Source organism: Bombina bombina, chromosome 4, assembly GCF_027579735.1.
Source record: "Bombina bombina isolate aBomBom1 chromosome 4, aBomBom1.pri, whole genome shotgun sequence".
In the NCBI taxonomy this organism is placed as follows: domain Eukaryota; kingdom Metazoa; phylum Chordata; class Amphibia; order Anura; family Bombinatoridae; genus Bombina; species Bombina bombina.
In genome coordinates, this window is record NC_069502.1 from 688,234,134 (window position 1) to 688,255,941 (window position 21,808).

At 40.4% G+C, this 21,808-nt stretch overlaps 1 protein-coding gene across 1 annotated transcript in view; it reads left to right on the forward strand.

Annotated features, from left to right (window-relative positions):
- The window catches only part of CDC40 (cell division cycle 40), a 183,825-nt gene that overhangs the window by 44,270 nt on the left and 117,747 nt on the right, over positions 1-21,808 (forward strand). Inside the window, exon 4 of the mRNA XM_053710851.1 lies at positions 6,509-6,592. Within this exon, the coding sequence (XP_053566826.1) occupies positions 6,509-6,592 (84 nt within the window). The remainder of the gene's footprint in view (positions 1-6,508; positions 6,593-21,808) is intronic.

The following is a 21,808-nucleotide window of genomic DNA, read 5'->3' on the forward strand; positions in this document are numbered from 1 at the left end:
TTGTCGGCCATTGCTTCTGCGCGCAGAGTTTCTGAGATTTCTGCTTTGCAATGTGATCCCCCTTATCTGTTTTTTCATGCTGATGAGGGGGTTTTACGCACTAAACTAGGGTTCCTCCCTAAAGTGGTGTCTAATCGTAACATTAATCAAGAAATTGTTCCTTCCTTGTGTCCTAATCCTCCTTCAGTGAAGGAACGTTTGCTTCACAATCTAGATGTGGTTCGTGCCTTGAAGTTCTATCTTCAGGCTACTAAGGAATTCAGACAATCTTTCTCTTTGTTTGTCATCTATGCGGGGAAGTGTAAGGGGCAGAAGGCTACTACGACTTCTCTATCTTTCTGGTTGAGGAGTTTCATCCGCTTAGCTTATGAGGCAGCGGGACGACAGCCTCCTCAGAGGGTAACGGCTCATTCCACTAGGGCAGTGGCTTCCTCTTGGGTTTTTAAGAACGAAGCCTCAATAGATCAGATTTCTAAGGTGGCTACCTGGTCCTTAAACACTTTTTCTAAATTTTACAAGTTTGATGTGTTTTTCTTCGGCTGAAGCAGCTTTCGGGAGAAAAGTTTTGTAGGCTGTGGTGCCCTCAGAATAGGGTCCACCTCTTTTTTTCTATTCCCTCCCATTATTCATTCTGTGTCCTCTGGAGCTTGGGTATAGTTTTCCCAATAGTAAGGAATGAAGTTGTGTACTCTCCCTGCCTTATGGAAGGAAAACGTAATTTATGCTTACCAGATAAATTCCTTCCTGGCAGGGAGGGTCCACGACCCCACCCGTAATTTACGATAGGGGAAGTGGGAGGGATATTTAAGCCTTTGGCTGAGGTGTCCTTTGCCTCCGCCTTGTGGCCAGGTGTTGTATTTCACAACAGTTAGGCATGAAGTCGTGGACTCTTCCTGCCAAGAAGGAAAGGAATTTATCTGGTAAGCATAAATTATGTTTTTAGTTCTTAGGAATTGAAGTCTAAGCGAAAAATAGAACAAATAGTCCTTTTTTGTTCCTTTTGTTAATCTGGTAATCAATCTTCCTCCTCTCTTTACAATGATCTGAATCTTCAAGATTTTCCAGGCATTTTAATTCCAGTTGTATCAAGGTCAAGGATTCTATGAGTCTTCTTCCTCTTCCATATTAGCATGATGGTGCGCCCCAATCCAGTTTCCTTTCTGGTGGGGGCAGTTTACTTACAAGGCCTGTTCACAGTCTGTGCTAGATCCATGGGTTTTAAACAGTTTCCCAGGTTTTATTTTTTTTTTTTTTTTTTTTTTTTTTTTTTTCATAATAAGTTTTTATTAATAAATATGGTACATAAACCAGAAAACAACACAAATAGTATTTGGCATAAATCAAAATGAGGTTACACGCAGTCAAGTGGAGGAGGAATGAGTTACTATCAGGAACAGTGCATCTAGGATAAAACTCATAAGCATAATAAAGATAGTGCCCAATGCATGCTGAACATATCTGTTGTGATGTTTTGGTCATTCTAAGGAACCCTTAAAGTTTTATATTTTAATTAAAGTATCGCAGTGTATGCCATACTTAATATGTCTGACAGCCATGCGCGGAAACTAATAGGTGTTCATACTAAACATGTATGATAGGTGGAGTGCGAGATTCTACTCTATATATCCTCACATGAAAAAAAAAAAGGGGGGGGGGAGAGGAAAGGGAAGGAATCAGAGGTGGGAGGGGGGGGGGAGAATTTTATGTCTCGGTATCTCAGCTCAGTAACAGCGGGGCACAGCTCCTAGGACGACCAGGGACCCAGCCAGAGCAGGCCAACAATGGCCAAGGGAAGGGGGGGTTACGTAGCCAATTTAAGGAGTGATTCCCAAGGTTCCCATATCTGGCTAAAGATAGCTGATTGGTTGTGTATGCGGAAGACATAGTCTTCCATTGATTTGATGTAGTGCAAATGGTCAACCACTGCTTGCCATCGTGGGGGCTGTTGTTTCTTCCAGTTTCTGGCTATCAGCATTTTTACAGATGTCAGCAGGTAGACCAACAAATATCTCTTATATTTCGGAATCTTTTTTACCCCTATATGCAGAAGGGCTAGGCTCGGGGCGTCAGGTGTCGGGAGCTCCAGTGCTGCGCAAATCGCAGAGGTCTTAGACCAGAGCGGTCTCAGTCTATCGCATGACCACCACACATGTAGTGGTGTGCCGATCTCGCCACATTCTCTCCAACACAGGGGAGAGTGGCTAGGGTATATAGTGCGAAGCTTGGTCGGCACCAGGTGCCATCTTGTAATGATCTTGAAGTAAAGTTCGTATAGAGTGACACAATGGAGAGCAGCTTTGGTTAGTTGTATAGCCCTAGACCAGTCCAACGGAGTGAAGGTCGATCCCATTTCAGTTTCCCAGGAGATCATATGCCTTGTCTTTACAAGGGTAGGGAGCCCCAGAAGAGATTGATAGTGAGCAGTCAGGGGTTTGTACAGTTGTTGGTTAGTTTTCCATCTTATCTCCCAGATGGTGGGGGCCCTGATCTTGTCAGTCAGGAATCCCCAAGCCTTCATAAGGGATCTGAGTCTCGTGAGGTCAAAGTCTAGCTGACGAGGGATGCCAAACCTGGCTATCATATCTTGGTTTGTGAGGAGGTTTTCATTCTGGTAAAAATCACCCAGGGAGGCAATCTCATGGGTCTTCCAGAGAGCTAGCTTGACATTAGGTAGTTCCCGTAGGAGTGACAAGATAGGATGAATGGGGGACGGATGCGGAGCTATCAACTGGTTGTGTCTCAGTTGGAACCAAGTTGTTTGGCAACCTTTGATAAGCTGGTTTGAGATTGGTATTCGAGCAGCTAAATGTTGGGGGACCCATAGTAGGTCTGAAAGATCAATGTATGCCGGGAGGGAAGCTTGTTCTAGTTCCCTCCACCTAGTAGGAGGTAAGCTAGGTCCCCACGCTGAGACATGCGTAAGCATGGCCGCCTGATGATATAGCTGAACGTTAGGTAGGCCCAGTCCACCTCTGGTTACTGGGGCCTGCAACGTGGCTGCCGCTACTCTCGGTCTCTTGCCTTCCCAAACATATGAGTTGAATAAGGTTTGGAAACCGCGTAAGATCCGTTCTGGGACTGGGATGGGGATGCACCTCATAATATAGGTTAATTTGGGGAGGATCATCATTTTAAGGGCAGCTATTCTGCCCATCCATGAGATTTCCTCGTATTTCTTAGACTTCAGCTTAGGGTCCAACCTCTTTAGTAGAGTTGCATAGTTCTCCTGTATCACTGTGTCCTTTACATGGGATAGAAATATCCCTAGGTGTCTGATACCAATCGTAGACCACTTAAAGGAATAAGACCTCCTGAGATGTCTCTGTTCCTTCTCCCCAACAAATATCGTGTAGGCCTCTGTTTTAGTGACATTAATTTTGTAGTTTGATATTTTGCCAAAGGCATCAATAATTTCAAGGAGAGGGGGCAAAGATTCTAGCGGGTTTGTTAAGAAGAGGGTGAGATCATCGGCGAAAAGCGCTACCTTCTGTAGGGTATCATGTATCTGAAGGCCTTGGACTCCTATATTTTCCCTAATTGCCTCAGCTAGTGGCTCCATAACCAGGGCGAAAAGAAGCGGGGACAGGGGGCACCCCTGCCTGGTCCCATTGCTGATGGGAAATTTAGGTGAACAAAAACCCAATCCCTTAACCACCGCCGTCGGGCAGGCGTAGAGGGCTGCAACAGCAGTCTGGAACACTCTGGGGAGCCCAAAACGCTCCATAGTGCAGAACATGTATTCCCACCTCACCCTGTCGAACGCTTTTTCTGCGTCCAGGGACAGGGCGAGGAGGGGCAATTCCATATCAGCCGCTTCCATGAATATATTTAGGAGTCTACGGGTGTTGTCGGTACCTTGCCTGCCCTGGATAAATCCCACTTGGTCCAAATGGATAAGTGAGGGTAGATGTTTTCCAAGTCTAGTTGCCAAAACTTTGGCATAGACCTTGACATCCACGCCCAGGATGTATTTTATTCCATCCTTTTTCCATTATTCTCAAGTAAGAGAGAATTTCCTGACCTATTCTGGAATGAACAATTTTCTCAGTTTCTATTTGCAAAATAGTTCTAAGCACATTTGAAAATAAAAGTGGCTTGAAATAACATACTCTGAGTCATGCAAGTTTAATTTTGTACTTTTCTATCCCTTTAAGTGACATCCTTCCCTATTGCAGTTGACTTTGAGCTAATATAAAATTACTTCCATAAGAATGTTTTAAAGCCATTCATGTGTTTATATAGTACTATTACACACAAATATGAATTCTATTTTATCATAAAGTACCTGTTTTTGTTATTATTAAACGTTATATAAAAATAAACACAGATAAAATTTGAGTAAAATTACTTTTTGCCTGCATATAAGAAACATACCCATAGTAATAGTCGGTTATTATTGATAATGAATATAGTAAAGGAAGTGGTGACCTATAATAGATGGATGTACACTATATGGCCATAAGTATGTGGATAACCCCACTGATTGAGTTCATGTGTGTCAGCCACACCTATTGCTAATAAGTACATAATATCCAGCCAACTTCAGAAACAAACATTGACAGGACTCAAGATAGTGAAATTCCTGAAGCATGTAGTGCATAAAAATCATCTCTTATTTGTAGCATCACTCAGAAGTGCCAGGAGAAGGCTACCTATTGGAATGCAGTGTTCTTTAACCCCTTGAAGGCTAACAACGGCTCTGAGCCGTCGCAGAGTTTCTCCACTCAGGTGCTGATGACTCAGAGCCGTCGGTAGCACTCTCCCACATGGAGGGAGATCTGGGGACTCCCACCCGCTCCTACCCCAGCGATCGGGCCTGTATAGTGACAGGCATCGCCAAGGCCTCACTTTTTGCGTGGTGATGTCGCGCACAATGACGTGATGACCGCAACTTTATTAACTAAATACAATGACAAGTATAGGGAAAGGGGGCATACTGCTTAGAAGCCTGTACCTCAGGCAGTGTAATACTTTTTAATTATTGCTATCTAAAGCACATATTAATTGCATAATTTAATATTACGTTTATTTAATAATTGAATCAAAATTTTAGCCGGGTGGTCAGTAAACTCAGCTGGATAGGGCACCTATTAAAAAGGTCCTAGAGAGAACACTGCATAGTGCCTACTGAAATGTTTGGTGGAGAAGGGATAATGGTCTGTGGCTGTTTTTCAGGATTTGGGCTAAGCCCCTTAGTTCATCTTAATGCTACAAGATATAAAGTCATTTTAGACATTTGAGCGCTTCCAACATTGTGGCAACAATTTGGGGAAGCCTCTTTCCTGGTCCAGCATGAAACAGCCACTGTGCACAATGCAAGGTCCACAAAGATGTGGTTTGTCACTGTCCTACAGTAGAGTGTTATGATGCTGTCAAATATTTTCATTAACATTTGAACTGGTGGTTTAAAATGATATTGTTTTATGGCTTTTTTTCAACTCTTGCACACTTATGGCCAATTTAAAACTTCCAAATAAACTAAAAACTAGGCTATATGTGTGTCTGCCTCTTCAAATTTTAAAAAGCCAACTAAACTAAACATTTTTTCTATTGGCTCTTCTCTTCAACACCATGACTATTGTTTTATCTAGAGATCACTGTTTTTCACAACTTACCTCAAGCCTCATGAACAGGCCAGATTACTTTGAGATCAGGTAAAATAACCAGGTTTACTAATCAACTGATTGTTTCACCTGTGCTCTGGTTCAGATGTCCTCAAGATCTGAACTGTTAGGGAGACCTGAAGACAGGTTTGAAAACCAGTGATCTAGATTCACTGTTGGTGCTCATTTGCAACTTTATATATACAGACCTCATGAGAACTGTATTTTAGCATTTCTGTTAGAATTTTATTCATGCCACAATATTTTATTTTATTTTTTTCCATTTCAATTATTGTAATCTGTGTATTCAACATGTTCTGTTTGTTCTTTGTTAAAAAGGCAGTTAGGTAGGCTCAGTAGCTTGCAAGTATCTGTAGGACTATATGGCAGCAGTTTTGTAAGATATGTAATGCTGTTAACAATGCCATTTGCAAAAGCACTAGATGGGAGCAGTGTTTTCAGCAACTGCTGCCATACATTTCTCCAGACATGTGCACACTGCATACATGGGTACATTTTTCAAAAACAAAATACCAAGAACCAAGCAAATTTGCTAACAGAAGTTAATTGGAAACTTTTTTTTTTTTTTTTTTTTTTTTTTTTTTTTTTATTCTATCTTTCTGAATCACAAAAGAAAAGATTGGTTTAATGTCTTTTTTTTTTTTTAAAGTGAATCTCCCTAGACTATCCGTATACATCCAATCACTATATACAAATAAAGGCCAGAATAGAGAGATTTTTGGGGGATTTTCCCATTTCACTTCTTTCTTCCCAGTTCTTATACCAATTTTCACTTGACTTGTTGTCATGCATCCGTTTTATCTTGTTTTGTACATGTCATCCAAGTAAGAGACACTGTAAAAGGTTTTTGTTAAATGATAAAGCCATTTTTTATTTTATTTTAGGCTATGCACTGGATCCATCAATAGATGTCCAGGAAACCACCACTAAGTACATTGGCTCTGTGGATGATGCAGAAAAAAACCAAGGTATATATTGTACTTGGCATCTGTTTTGCTTTCTACTATGAACTGTTATATTTTTGTGTTGTATCTCTCACATAACTATGAAACTAATACTTTGTTTTGGTAACTCCGCTCAGAGATTAGTTGTTTCATTATACTTGCACCTTCCTATCAATTATTTCTTAATTAAAAACATTTGGCTGTATAATTTTAATGTAATATAAAATTCATTAATAACACTATCAAAACTGTATTTACTTTTTTTTCTGGAACTCTCCCTTATTGTAGATGACACTAAATACAGGTACAAAACCCTTTATCCAAACTGCTTGGTACCAGAAAAGGTTTGGATTTTGTAATGGATTGGATTTCTGAATATTTGTTTGTTTATTTGCATTTGTAAAATGGGACAGCTTGGAGAGGGGGAATCTGACCATGTGTAAATAACAATATTTTATGTACTTTTGCACAATATTTACTTGTTCTAATACAGCTAAAACGTGAAAGCTAAAAGTAGTTTTATATAAATTTTAATATGTTTGTATATCTTGTACCATCAGAAAACTGGTATAATATTTTAAGTAGAAAGATAGTAGTTTTTGTTATAAATAAATATAAATAAGCATTTGCATTTTAGAACACAGAAACAAAACCATAGATGCAGAGAGAGAAGATTGTTACTGGAGGATAGAAATGTTAGTTTTTACTAATTTTATTAATATTAATCAATAATTATTCATTAAAGATGATCAATATTTAATGAGGGTCTGGATTTCAGAATAATTCTGGATTTGGGAGTTTGTACCAATGTTTAGTTCTGAAGTACTATAAAGTACTACAGTACATTGGTCAGCAATTTCAGTTTTATTTCTCAAGATTTTTAGTATAGACTTATTTTGCTCCCAAAACTGTAGATAGTGAGTGTGACGCCATTCTAGAGGTTGGTATCCATTCTTTTTTTCATGCAAATTGTACATTAGAAAATGCATGCAAGATCTCTGCAAGATCTCTGCTAAATGGGTTGTCTGTTGGTCTTAAAGGGGCAGTCTACACCAGGATTGTTATGGTTTTAAAAGATAGATAATCCCTTTATTACTCATTCCCTAGTTTTGCATAAAAACCGTTCTATTAATACTTTTTACCTCTTTGATTACCTTGTATCTAAGCCTCTGCAAACTTCTCCCTTATTTCAGTTCGTTTGACAGACGTACATTTTAGCCAATCAGTGCGTGAGCACAGTGTTATCTATATGACACACGTGAACGAACAACCTGTAGTGGTGAAAAACTGCCAAAATGCATTAAGATAAGAGGCGGACTTCAAGTTCTAAGAAATTAGCATATGAACCTCTTAGGTTTAGCTTTCAACTACGAATACCAAGAGGACAAAGCAAAATTGGTGATAAAAGTAAATTGGAAAGTTGTTTAAAAATGACATACCCTATCTGAATCATGAAAGTTTATTTTGGACTAGACTATCCCTTTTAATAGATGTGAGTATCCTCAATTTAAAAGAATTGGGACTGGGAGATGTAGCAAATCAATATCCAATTTGAAAGACAGTTTGAAATATTTCTGTTCTTATCTGAATCTTTCAAAAGATCCTAGTACAGCCATACAAAACTGGGCTCTACTCCTATCTGTTTTTGGATCCAAAAAAGGGTGGTTCATGGTGACCTGAGCACTGAATAATTAGGTAAAATTCTAAATTGAATCCCTGCTTATTCAATGTGAATTCTCAACAAACCTTTATAGTGAGGATTAGTATCTGCATATTCCAGTTGCCTCTGCTTTTCTTGGATTTTCACAATTGTTTGCCCTTCTGGAAAGGAAGGCATACAGGTGTGTCCCTAAATAAGTGATGTTCTTTCTTCAGGTATGCTTGCTTGTCAACCATGAGGTTGAGCACCGCTTTATGATCAATCTGGATAAGTCACCTCATTTCCAGTCAGACCTGTATCTTTTGTCTCTTATGGAAATTATCTTTAAAGGCATGTTCAAGAAATGTAGTATTTTTATCTTATGTACTTTGCTGTGGCAAACTAGCAGCACATATAAATGAACTATCTATATTAATAAATCAATCGCTGTGTAGGGTCAGACTTCAGAATCCTGAAAATGGTCTCTAGCTTCTTATGCTTGTGACCTAAATTGCAGAAAAAACAGTTAAAGTACGAAATAAAAGTACATTACAAAGGTTTCTTTTATTATAATTAAACATTTACTGGGGAACTCAATGCATTATACCCCCTGTATCATGTACAAGCCATCAGCCAATCACAAACTACTATATGTATACCTTGTCTCTTAAAACTATATGCTTCATCTGAATCATGAAAGTTTAAAGGGACAGTCTACAAAATAATTTTTGTTTTGAAAGATAGATAATCCATTTATTACCCATTCCCCAGTTTTTCATAGCCAACACTGTTATATTAATTAACTTTTTACCTCTGTGATAACCTTGTAACCTTGTATCTAAGCATCTTCGGACAGCCCCCTGATCACATGACTTTTTATTTATTATCTATTGACTTGCATTTTAGCCTATTAGTGCTGTGTTGTGCTGACTCTTTAACTCCCCTGTCAGGAGCACAATGTTATCTATATGGCCCACATGAACTAGCAGTCTCCTGTTGTGAAAAGCAAATACAAAAACATGTGGTTTAGAGGCTGTCTATAGAGCCTTTGTAACAGGCAGACATTTAGAGGTTTAAATGTTATAAAGTATATTAATATTTCAATGTTGATTGTGCAAAGCTAGGGAATGGGTAGTAAAGGCGTTATCTTTCTTTTTTAAAACAATATCAATTTTAGTGTAGACTGTCCCTTTAATTTTGACTTTAGTGTCCCTTTAAGCATCCCACTGGTACATTGAGCAGATGAATATTTAATGACACACAACATGAAGTGCATATATCAAAGGAGATTTCACTGGATTCAGCTACTTTGTCATATTTTGAATTTTAGAAACATAGATTTTGACTGCATATAAGAACCATAGACCCTTCAAGTTTAGCCCACATTTCCTACAATGTATAATTTGAATTAGTTTGAATGATAGCCTAGCACTTATCCCAAGCATTCTTGAAGTTCCCCAACGTGTTTGTCTTTATTCCATAAATCAACCACCCTTTCTGGGAATAAGTGCTTCCACAAATTTGTTAAATGTAGTAGTAGTTTTGCAAAACCAAGCTCTAATTTAATGATATAGGCATGTTTAAACAATTTGTAAATCCCTATTGTATTTGCTCTTTTTTAGATTCAATATATTTCTTACTAAGTGCAACACAAGCTCTGTCTGTTTCTCTGACATCATCAAATATTTGTGCTGATCTGAGAAGCATATAGCTGAGATCATAGCATATCTGACATTTTCACTGCACAAAAATCTAATTATATTAGCCTTTTTTGTGGAACCAAAACATCAAACCTCTGTGTTTTGGTATTAATAAAGTTTTATGAGAGAATAATGTATAATTATGTGAAATACAGCTCTTTGTAGATACAACCATTCGTCTAGTTGTTGGTATAATTGGATTACATGTTGTCATTAAAAAAAACTAGAGAAAATTAGAAAAAAATATACAATGGCTATATTTAACAGGACATGAAAAACAAAATATGTATTTCATGGTTCAGATAGAGAATACAATTTTAAACATTCCAGTTTACTTTATTATTTATTATGTCTATTTTACTTTATTATTTAGATATCCTTTGTTGAAGAAATAGTAATGGTTGAGCCTATTTAGATATACTTTTTAAAGGAAGTAATTAGATAATAATTGAAGTAAATTGGAATGTTTAAAATTATTTTTTTTGTAAAGCACTTGGTGAGCTGTCATGCAAATCACAAGGCTTTCTTGCTATTATTATTGTGAACTGTGTAAAATATTGGAGCTTTATAAATAACAAAGGAATTTGACTTTCATGGGGGGTATCAATTCAATTTTTATACTTTCAAGAAATAGAGGGTTAAGTTTTATATTTGTTACGGAACAGTACATGCGTTATTTAAATAATACTTACAATTTCTTTTTTTGCCATAACATGGTGAGAGTCCACAAGAAATCACATGTAGAATTACACCCTTACATACCAGAGCTTTTATCCCTCCCACACTCCAATATTCTCCGACATTTTTTTGCCTCCATAATGGATTGAGGTGAATTCTGAAGTGCAGATCTATACACAGTTGTTAATGGTTCTGTAACCAATCTGAGGGCCAGTTCTTCCCCAGGGAGCCTAGGAATAAGAGGTGGAAGACACATTTTAAGCCAGGCAGTGAAAATACTTTTCCAGTGTGGAAATGTTATTGCTTCCCAGGTGAAATTAAGATTTATCTGCCAATCCCCTGGTCAACAGTGTGCTGCTCCTTGTGTGATCCACAGCCCTCCCCAGGTAAAAGGGAGATTTGTCCCCTGGCTTGTAAGTGCTGTTCCTTATGAATTCCTCAGTACAGTGCTTGCACTGCCTTGGATGGGCTCATCTACTGGAAGTAGTCATCTGCAGCTCTGGTAAGCACAGTAGACTAAGGTGCTGACAGGTGAGTTCAATGCGCCTTTACAGTAACCAGCTATTAGTATGAACATGTACACATGATTTACATGAGGACATAGACATATACACAAACATGTAGAAAATGTTGCAAGCTGGGGGAGGCAAAGAACACCCCAGCAGAGCTGTTAGTGTCACTTCCATTATCCATAATCCCCAGTCATTCTTTGTCTCTATCATCGGGAGGATGTGCGAAGATGGTGTCTTAAGATATTTAATCCTTTAATGGGTACTTTTCCCTGCAAGCAAGGTTTGGGGCTAGCTGTCTCCATGTAATTTTCTTTAGTAAGAGTAATAGTGGCAGTTAGAAGATGGTGAGTGGTCTTTGCTTAACTTTTAACACCAATGCTACCCCTTTATAGAAAACCAGGGCTGGTTACTCTGTTTTTCTTTTTCTACAGGTCCTTGTCAGATGTTAGTGAACCTGTCACACCTAAGAAGGTGTCCCCTGCCTAGCAGCTGGATCCACAGGTAAGTGCTTTCCCTTCTAGGTTAGAAGGAATCGGCACTCTAGGGGTTAATTCCTTTGTGGATTTTCATGTCATATGTTATATCATATACATGGGACATTATACTATCTCTTTATGAGACATACTCATTTCTGTAAGGGTACTGCATCTGCTTAGGGGTGATGTCATGTGATAGTCAGGTTACTTTATTGAGGGTTAAACAAGGCATGTAAGGAGCTCTTATAATAAAGCTTTATTTTTCTCTGGGGATAATTAGGAGGTCCTAGCTATGTGTAACTATAATATTTGTTGCAGAGCAGAGGCTATTGAGGGCTGTATCAGCATTTCCATGGTTCAGATCTGTGGATTCAGGGCATGTTAGAGAGTCTTCGATTTCTCCAGTAACTTGTGGGACATTCTCTGCTGGACACCGGAGCGGTATGTCCTCAGCATTGCTGAGGTATAGAGGTGCCAGTGTGCATTATCGTAGCTATCCCTGGGGGGGGAGGCTCAAATTTATGTATAATTACTAATAAAAGTATTTCAAAGCTACTTTTATTCTACTAAAGTTTTTTTTTTCTAAGAGATCTGTTATAACTTACTGAATCTCAGTTATTTTATTTTGGAATCAATACCTATCATTATGGAGTCGAATTTAAAGGGCCATGATACCCAAATGTTGAAACACTTGAGTGATGCAGCATAGCTGTAAAAAGCTGACTAGAAAATATCACCTGAACATCTCCATGTAAAAAAAGAAAGATATTTTACCTCAAAAGTTCCTTAGTAGCCACATCCCATTGTAAAGCAATTCTAAGCAGCAAATCAGTATGTCTGTCCCGGGACAGCTAAGGGATTGAGCCTCGTGAACTCTCATGTTATTTCCCTATTAAGTTTAAGGAAGATTACTATGAGATCACAGTAAAAGAGTTCATGACCTCAGCACTGTTGATGCTGATTGGCTGCAGTTCATTTCTTCATTTTTTTTTTACCTGCAGCTGGGCAGCAGCTGAGTACAACTTTTTACACAGAACTTACTCTGCTGAGCTGAGGAAATTGGGAGGTAAATATATCTTCCTTTTTTACATAGAGATGCTCAGGTGATATTTTCCTGTCAGCTTTTTACAGTTATACTGCATCAGTTTCAAATGATTTAGCATATGAGTATTATGTCCCTTTAAATGTGTCTTTTGGCAAGTGTCTATATTGCTCAAATTATTCCTCCTGTGTAGTTTTGCTCCTCATGTTTAAACTATATGCTTTTGTCTAAAAATAAGTTCCCTCTCAGAGCCATCTGTCTCTCAGGGTAATGTCTTTGCCATGCCTCAGCTTTCCTCTTAAACGTCCCAAGCTTTAGCAGTTTCACATGCAGTGCCCTGTGGTTCCTCTCAACATATTCCTGGGGGTGTCTATTTACCAGGAGATTTTATTGCGCAAATAACTTCTGTGGTTTCTGCAGCCCTATCAGCCTTCCCTATGGCTAGTTTGAAAAAGAGGAAGTCAAAGAATATATCTGATACAAAGACTTCTGACTCTGCTAAGTCTGCGTTAGTCAGCCTCTCTGTGGTCTGAAGAGGATCATTCCTTAGTGGCTTTTGAGGGCGAGATTTCAGACTCTGAAACGGCTGCTAGTACAGCAGAAGCAGATCAGGTTAAATTTAGATTTAATCTGGAGCACCTCCGTTTACTTTTGAAGGAGGTCCTAGCCACTTTGGAGGACTCTGCCGCTGAGACTCCTAAAAAGGCTAATAGTGTTTGATGTTATACCTTCATCTGTGGAGGTATTCCTGGTTCCCGACCGTATGTCGGACATTATATCTCAGGAATGGGAGAAGCAAGGGATCCCCTTTTTCTCCGTCCCCTGTTTTTAAGAAAATATTTCCTGTTGCTGACTTTGTGCGTGATTCATGGCACACCGTACATAAGGTAGAGGGCGCTATAACCACTCTAGCCAAGAGAACTATTCCTCTTGAGGATAGTTACTTATTCAAGGACCCTATGGATAAGAAACTGGAAACTTATTTAAGAAAGATGTATATTCATCAGGGTTTACAATGGCAACCAGTTGCACATATTTCCACGGTTGCAGTGGCAGCTTCTTATTGTTGTGACTCCTTGTCTGACCTTATTTCACAGGAGACTACCATAGAGGAGATCCAGGATAGGATCAAAGCTCTAAAGCTGGCTAATGCATTTATCTGTGATGCCAGCATGCAAGATGTTTGGCTGGGAGCCAAAATTTCTAGCTTTGAGGTTCTGTGGCTAAAATCTTAGTCTGCGGATGTTACTTCCAAGTCTAAACTTCTGTCTTTGCCTTTTAAGGGAAATACTTTTTGTCCTGGTTTGGCCGAGAATATTTCCTAAGTTACTCGCCAGAATTCTAATTTTCGTTCCTTTCGCAACTTCAAGAGACAAGTCTTCCTCCTCTTCTTCCAAACCGGAGCAGTTCAGGACTTCTTGTAAGTCCAGTCAACCTTGGAATAAGGGGAAACAAAGCAAGAAACCTTCCTCTGAGTCTAAGTCGGAATGAAGGAGCCGTCCCCGATCCAGTTGTGGATCAAGTATGGGGCAGGCTTTCCTTCTTTCTGCAGGCTTGGATCCGCAATGTCCCAGATCTTTGGGCTGTGAAAGTAGTATCCCAGGGAACAGGATAGGGTTCAAGTCTTGCCCCTCAGGGGCAGATTTATCTGATCAAGGTTATCTGCAAACCAGGTGAAGAGAGAGGCCTTCTTAAACTGCGTAAAGGAGCTATCTTCTCTGGGAGTGATTGTCCCCGTTCCTGTGGCGGAACAGGGTCAAGGATTCTATTCAAAACTTTTTGTGGTTCCCAAGAAGGAGGGAACTTTCCGTCCCATATTGGACCTCAAGTGTCAACAAATTTCTCAAGGTTTTGTCCTTCAAAATGGAAACTATTCGTTCCATTCTTCCCTTAGTTCAGAAGGGTTAGTTCCATGGACCTGAAGGACGGGTATCTACATGTTCCTATTCACAGGGATCACCAGTTCCTATGGTTTGCCTTCCTAGACACTTTCAATTTGTTGCCCTTCCTTTCGGCCTTGCCACGGCTCCTCAGATCTTTACAAAGGTTCTAGGGGCCCTTTTGGCAGTGGTCCGATCTCAGGGTATAGCGGTGGCACCTTACCTGGACGACATATTTTCCTTTAGCAAAATCTCACACAGACACACTGTCTATTCCTACTCACGGGTGGAAACTAAATCTGGAAAAGAGTTCCCTGGTGACAAACACCAGGGTATGGCTTTTGGTAACGATCATAGATTCTTTCTATGAAGATTTTTCTGACGGAGGTCAGAAAATTAAAAATTCTTGATTCCTGTCTTTCCCTTCAATCCTCTATTCGTCCATCAGTGGCTCAGTGTATGGAAGTAATTGGTCTAATAGTTGCTTCCATGGACATTATTACTTTTGCTCATTTCCATCTGTGACCTCTACAGTTATGCATGCTCAGACAATGGAACGAAGACCACTCGGATCTCACTCAGAGGATTGTCCTAGACTCAATGATGAGACACTCTATATTGGTGGATTTCTCAGGATCATCTGTCTAAGGTAACCTTCTTCCTGAGACCATCTTGTGAGATCATGACCACAGATGCCAGCCTATCGGGCTGGGAAGCAGTTTGGGGTTCTTTAAAGACTCTAACAGCTTGGACTCAGCTAGGTTCGGTCCAATTTTATCAGATTTCAGTCGGACAACATCACCTCAGTGTTGTATATAAACCACCAGGGTGAAACTCGGAGTTCCTTAGCTATGAAGGAGGTGACCCGCATTTTCTCCAATGGGCGGAGTCTCACAATTGTCTCCTCTCTGCCATCCACATCCCAGGGATGGACAACTGTGAAGCGGATTTTCCGAGCAGGCAGACCTTTCATCCAGGGGAGTGGGCCCTCCATCCGGATAACCCTCAGGTGGGGGTTCCGGTGTTTGAAACGTCTAAACGCCAAGCTTCCAAGGTATGGGTCAAGATCATCAGATCCTCAAGCTGTTCTGATCAATGCTGTAACGGTTCCTTGGGATTTTGATCTAGCATACTTGTTCCTCGAGTAATAGCTTGTATCAAACGGGAAAGGCCGTCTGTGATTCTAATAGCTCCTGCCTGGCCTCGCAGGATCTGGTCAAGATGTCATCTCTTCTCCCATGGTGGTTTCCTCTGAGGAAGTACCTTTTACTTCAGGGTCCCTTCCTCCACCCAAATCTAGATTCTCTGAAGCGGATTGCTTGGAGATTGAAAGCCTAGTCTTAGCTAGGCGTGGTGTATTCAGTTGATATTAAATTGTTATCTTGTAAAGTTTTATTTCTCCTCGCTATTTCTTCTGCTTGCAGAATTTCCAAGCTTTTGGCTCTGCAGTGTGATTTGCCTTACCTTATTTTTCATGTGGATAAGGCGGTCCTTTGTACTAAGTTGGGATTTCTTCCTAAGGTAGTGTCGGATCAATCAAGAAATTGTTGTTCGTTCCTTTTGTCCTTACCCTTCTTCTCAGCAGGAACGTCTGTTGCACAACCTAGATGTTGTGCGTGCTCTAAAAGTTTATCTGCGAGCAACCAAAGATTCGTTGCTTTCACTCTTAAGGGTCAGAAGGCTACTTCTACTACTCTTGCTCTCTGGTTGAGAAGTGTTATCCAGTTAGCTTATGAGACAGCTGGACAACAGCCTCCTGAGAGAATTACGGCTCATTCCACTAGGGCCGTCTCTTTTTCCTGGGCTTTCAAAATTGAAGCTTCTGTGTAGCAAATCTGCAAGGCAGCCACTTGATCCTTATTGCATACCTTTTCAAAATTCTACAAATTTGGGAGAAAAGTTCTCCCTCCCTTCCATTCGGTGTCATCTAGCTTGGGTATTGGTTGCTTCTAGTAATTGGAATGTATTTGTGGACTCTCCATGCCATTGGAAAGAAATCAAAATTTATGCTTACCTGATAAATGTATTTCTTTCCTGGCATGGAGAGTCCATGACCCACCCTTATTTTGAGTTATCTGTATAAACCTCAGGCACCTCTATACCCTTGTGTCATCTTCTTTTTCCATTTTCCTTCGGTTGTTTGACTGGGGATTATGGGTAATGGGAGCGACACTTAACAGCTCTGCTGGGGTGTTCTATGCTTCCTCCTGCTGGCTAGCAGTTGAATTCCCACTAGTAATTGGAATGGATTTGTGGACTCTCCATGCCAGGAAAGAAAAGTTTATCAGGTAAACATACATTTTGATTTCTCAGCTATCCAAAGCACAGGTTAATTGCATAATTTTAATATAAATATTTTTTCTATAATAAAATTTAACATTTTTAATACTGGCTAATTTCAACTTAATATTGGCTAACATTTTAGTAATGTGGTTAGTAAAATCAGCCAGGTACTGCATCTGCTTAAAAAAAAATTCTTGGGAGAACACGGACAAGACAACTTATACAACAGATTTAGCCGCTTTCAGGTTACTGGTAAAACCATTTTTTTTATGATACAGTACACATTTTATGTAGCCCTTACTGGGATTTCAGTTTACATTGTGCTATTACTATATCTGTTCCCCCATCTGGGGTTAACTCTTTGTTCACCTTTTATAATGTTTCTGTTTTAGATATTCCGCAACAACAATCCTTCCTTTTCAGCATATAAACAGGATAAAGTAGAGGAGAAAATTACTCGCGTTCCTGTCTTTTAGATGCTCCATAGAGAGGTTCTTTAAAGACCTTAAACTTCCAATTAAGTCATTTCATACTTGCACACCCCAACAAGAGGAATATGATCAAGCAACAAATATCATTTGAAAATGTATGCTCTATGCAACCCCCAATAAAAGGAATGATCTCTATTTCTTATATAATTTTTACTTGATTTTACAACCCATAATCTCCTAACCTACACTACCTCATGGGAGAACTGATTATAAATAAATCTATCTCTAAAGGGCAATGGAAAAAAAGATATTACTTTTCAAAGCAGAAAAAAAAACTGCATTTCTCCAACATTGGTGTGTCCGGTCCACGGCGTCATCCTTACTTGTGGGAATATCTCTTCCCCAACAGGAAATGGCAAAGAGTCCCAGCAAAGCTGGCCATATAGTCCCTCCTAGGCTCCGCCCACCCCAGTCATTCTCTTTGCCGTTGCACAGGCAGCATCTCCACGGAGATGGTTAAGAGTTTTTTGGTGTTTAAATGTAGTTTTTTTATTCTTCTATCAAGTGTTTGTTATTTTAAAATAGTGCTGGTATGTACTATTTACTCTGAAACAGAAAAGGATGAAGATTTCTGTTTGTGAGAGGAAGATGATTTTAGCAGACCGTAACTAAAATCGATTGCTGTTTCCACATAGGACTGTTGAGATGAAGTAACTTCAGTTGGGGGAAACAGTTAGCAGACTTTTCTGCTTAAGGTATGACTAGCCATATTTCTAACAAGACCATGTAATGCTGGAAGGCTGTCATTTCCCCTCATGGGGACCGGTAAGCCATTTTCTTAGTCAAGCAAACAGAATAAAGGGCTTAATATGGGCTATAAAACTGGTAGACATTTTTATGGGCTAAATCGATTGCTTTATTTGGGCATTTTATACATGTTTATGCTGATAATTCACATTTATAAACTTGGGGAACGTTTTTTAACGGCAGGCACTATGTTAGACACCTTTTCCAGTCAGGGAGGGCCTTCCCAGTTGTAGGCTGAGCCTCATTTTCGCGCCATTACTGCGCAGTTGTTTTTGAGAGCAAGACATGCAGATGCATGTGTGAGGATCTGAAAGTAGCTGGAAAAGTTTCTAGAAGGCGTCACTTGGTATCGTATTCCCCTCTGGGCTTGGTTAGGTCACAGCAAAGGCTATAGCTGGGACTGTATAGGGGTTAAATTTGTATTTTAGGGGTTAAAGCTCTGAAAATTGGTGTGCAATACTCTTAATGCTTTAAGACACTGTGGTGAAATTTTGGTAATTTTTGAACAATTCCTTCATACTTTTTCACATATTCAGTAATAAAGTGTTTTCTGTTTAAAATTTAAAGAGACAGTAACGGTTTTGTTTTAAAACGTTTTTTTTGTGCTTTATTGACAAGTTTAAGCCTGTTTAACATGTCTGTGCCTTCGGATAAGCTATGTTCTATATGTATGAAAGCCAATGTGTCTCCCCATTTAAATTTGTGTGATAATTGTGCCATAGCGTCCAAACAAAGTAAGGACAGTACTGCCACAGATAATGAAATTGCCCAAGATGATTCCTCAGATGAGGGGAGTAAACATGATACTACATCATCTCCTACTGTGTCTACACCAGTTTTGCCCACGCAGGAGGCCCCTAGTACATCTAACGCGCCAATGCTTATTACCATGCAACAATTGACGGCTGTAATGGATAACTCCATAGCAAATATTTTATCCAAAATGCCTACATATCAGAGAAAGCGCGATTGCTCTGTTTTAAACACTGAAGAGCAGGAGGGCGCTGATGATAATTGTTCTGTCATACCCTCACACCAATCTGAAGTGGCCATGAGGGAGGTTTTGTCAGATGGGGAAATTTCAGATTCAGAAAAAATTTCTCAACAAGCTGAACCTGATGTTGTGAAATTTAAATTAGAACATCTCCGTGCACTGCTTAAAGAGGTGTTATCTACCCTGGATGATTGTGACAACTTGGTCATTCCAGAGAAATTATGTAAGATGGACAAGTTCCTAGAGGTTCCGGTGCACCCCGACGCTTTTCCTATACCCAAGCGGGTGGCGGACATAGTGAATAAGGAGTGGGAAAAGCCCGGCATACCTTTTGTCCCCCCCCCTATATTTAAGAAATTATTTCCTATGGTCGACCCCAGAAAGGACTTATGGCAGACAGTCCCTAAGGTCGAGGGGGCAGTTTCTACTCTAAACAAGCACACTACTATTCCTATCGAGGATAGTTGTGCTTTCAAAGATCCTATGGATAAAAAATTGGAGGGTTTGATTAAAAAGATTTTTGTACAGCAAGGTTACCTTCTACAACCCATTTCGTGCATCGTTCCTGTCACTACAGCAGCGTGGTTCTGGTTCGAGGAACTAGAAAAGTCGCTCAGTAGAGAGACTCCATATGAGGAGGTTATGGACAGAGTTCACGCACTTAAGTTGGCTAACTCTTTTATTTTAGATGCCGCTTTGCAATTAGCTAGATTAGCGGCGAAAAATTCAGGGTTTGCAATCGTGGCGCGCAGAGCGCTTTGGCTAAAGTCTTGGTCAGCGGATGTGTCATCCAAGACAAAATTGCTTAACATCCCTTTCAAAGGTAAAACTCTATTTGGACCAGAATTGAAAGAGATTATCTCAGACATCACTGGGGGAAAGGGCCACGCCCTTCCACAAGATAGGCCTTTCAAGGCCAAGAATAAGTCTAATTTTCGTTCCTTTCGCAATTTCAGGAACGGACCGGCCTCTAATTCTGCATCCTCTAAGCAAGAGGGTAATGCCTCACAACCCAAACCAGCCTGGAAACCGATGCAAGGCTGGAACAAGGGTAAGCAGGCCAAGAAGCCTGCTGCTGCTAACAAAACAGCATGAAGGAGTAGCCCCCGATCCGGGACCGGATCTAGTAGGGGGCAGACTCTCTCTCTTTGCTCAGGCTTGGGCAAGAGATGTTCAGGATCCCTGGGCACTAGAAATAGTTTCTCAGGGTTATCTTCTGGAATTCAGGGAACTACCCCCAAGGGGAAGGTTCCACATGTCTCACTTATCCTTAAACCAAATAAAGAGACAGGCGTTCTTACATTGTGTAGAAGACCTGTTAAAGATGGGAGTGATACACCCAGTTCCAATAAAGGAACAAGGAATGGGATTTTATTCAAATCTGTTCGTAGTTCCCAAAAAAGAGGGAACTTTCAGACCAATTTTGGATTTGAAGATCCTAAACAAATTTCTCAGGGTACCATCGTTCAAGATGGAAACCATTCAAACGATTCTACCCACTATCCAGGAAGGTCAATTTATGACTACCGTGGATCTAAAGGATGCGTACCTACATATTCCTATCCACAAAGAACATCATCAGTTCCTAAGGTTCGCCTTTCTGGACAAACATTACCAGTTTGTGGCCCTCCCATTCGGGTTAGCCACTGCTCCAAGGATTTTCACAAAGGTACTAGGGTCCCTTCTAGCGGTTCTAAGACCGAGGGGCATTGCAGTAGTACCTTACTTGGACGACATTCTAATACAAGCGTCGTCCCTGTCAAAAGCAAAGGATCATACAGACATCGTTCTGGCCTTTCTCAGATCACACGGATGGAAGGTGAACATAGAAAAAAGTTCTCTGTCTCCGTCAACAAGAGTTCCCTTCTTGGGAACAATAATAGATTCCTTAGAAATGAGGATTTTTCTGACAGAGGTCAGAAAGTCAAAACTTCTAAGCACTTGTCAAGTTCTTCATTCTGTTCCACGTCCTTCCATAGCTCAGTGCATGGAAGTAGTAGGGTTGATGGTTGCAGCAATGGACATAGTTCCTTTTGCACGAATTCATCTAAGACCATTACAACTGTGCATGCTCAAACAGTGGAATGGGGACTATACAGACTTGTCTCCAATGATTCAGGTAGATCAGAAGACCAGAGATTCACTCCGTTGGTGGCTGACCCTGGACCATCTATCCCAGGGAATGAGCTTCCGCAGACCAGAGTGGGTCATTGTCACGACCGACGCCAGTCTAGTGGGCTGTGGGCGCGGTCTGGGAATCCCTGAAAGCTCAGGGACTATGGTCTCGGGAAGAGTCTCTTCTCCCGATAAACATTCTGGAACTAAGAGAGATCTTCAATGCTTTCAGGGCTTGGCCTCAGCTAGCAAAGGCCAGATTCATAAGATTCCAATCAGACAACATGACGACCGTTGCGTATATCAATCATCAGGGGGGAACAAGGAGTTCCCTGGCGATGAAAGAAGTGACCAAAATAATTCAATGGGCGGAGGATCACTCCTGCCACCTATCTGCAATCCACATCCCAGGTGTGGAAAACTGGGAAGCGGATTATCTGAGTCGTCAGACATTCCATCCGGGGGAGTGGGAACTCCACCCGGAGATCTTTGCCCAACTAACTCAATTATGGGGCATTCCGGACATGGATATGATGGCGTCTCGTCAGAACTTCAAGGTTCCTTGCTACGGGTCCAGATCCAGGGATCCCAAGGCGACTCTAGTAGATGCACTAGTAGCACCTTGGACCTTCAACCTAGCTTATGTATTCCCACCGTTTCCTCTCATTCCCAGGCTGGTAGCC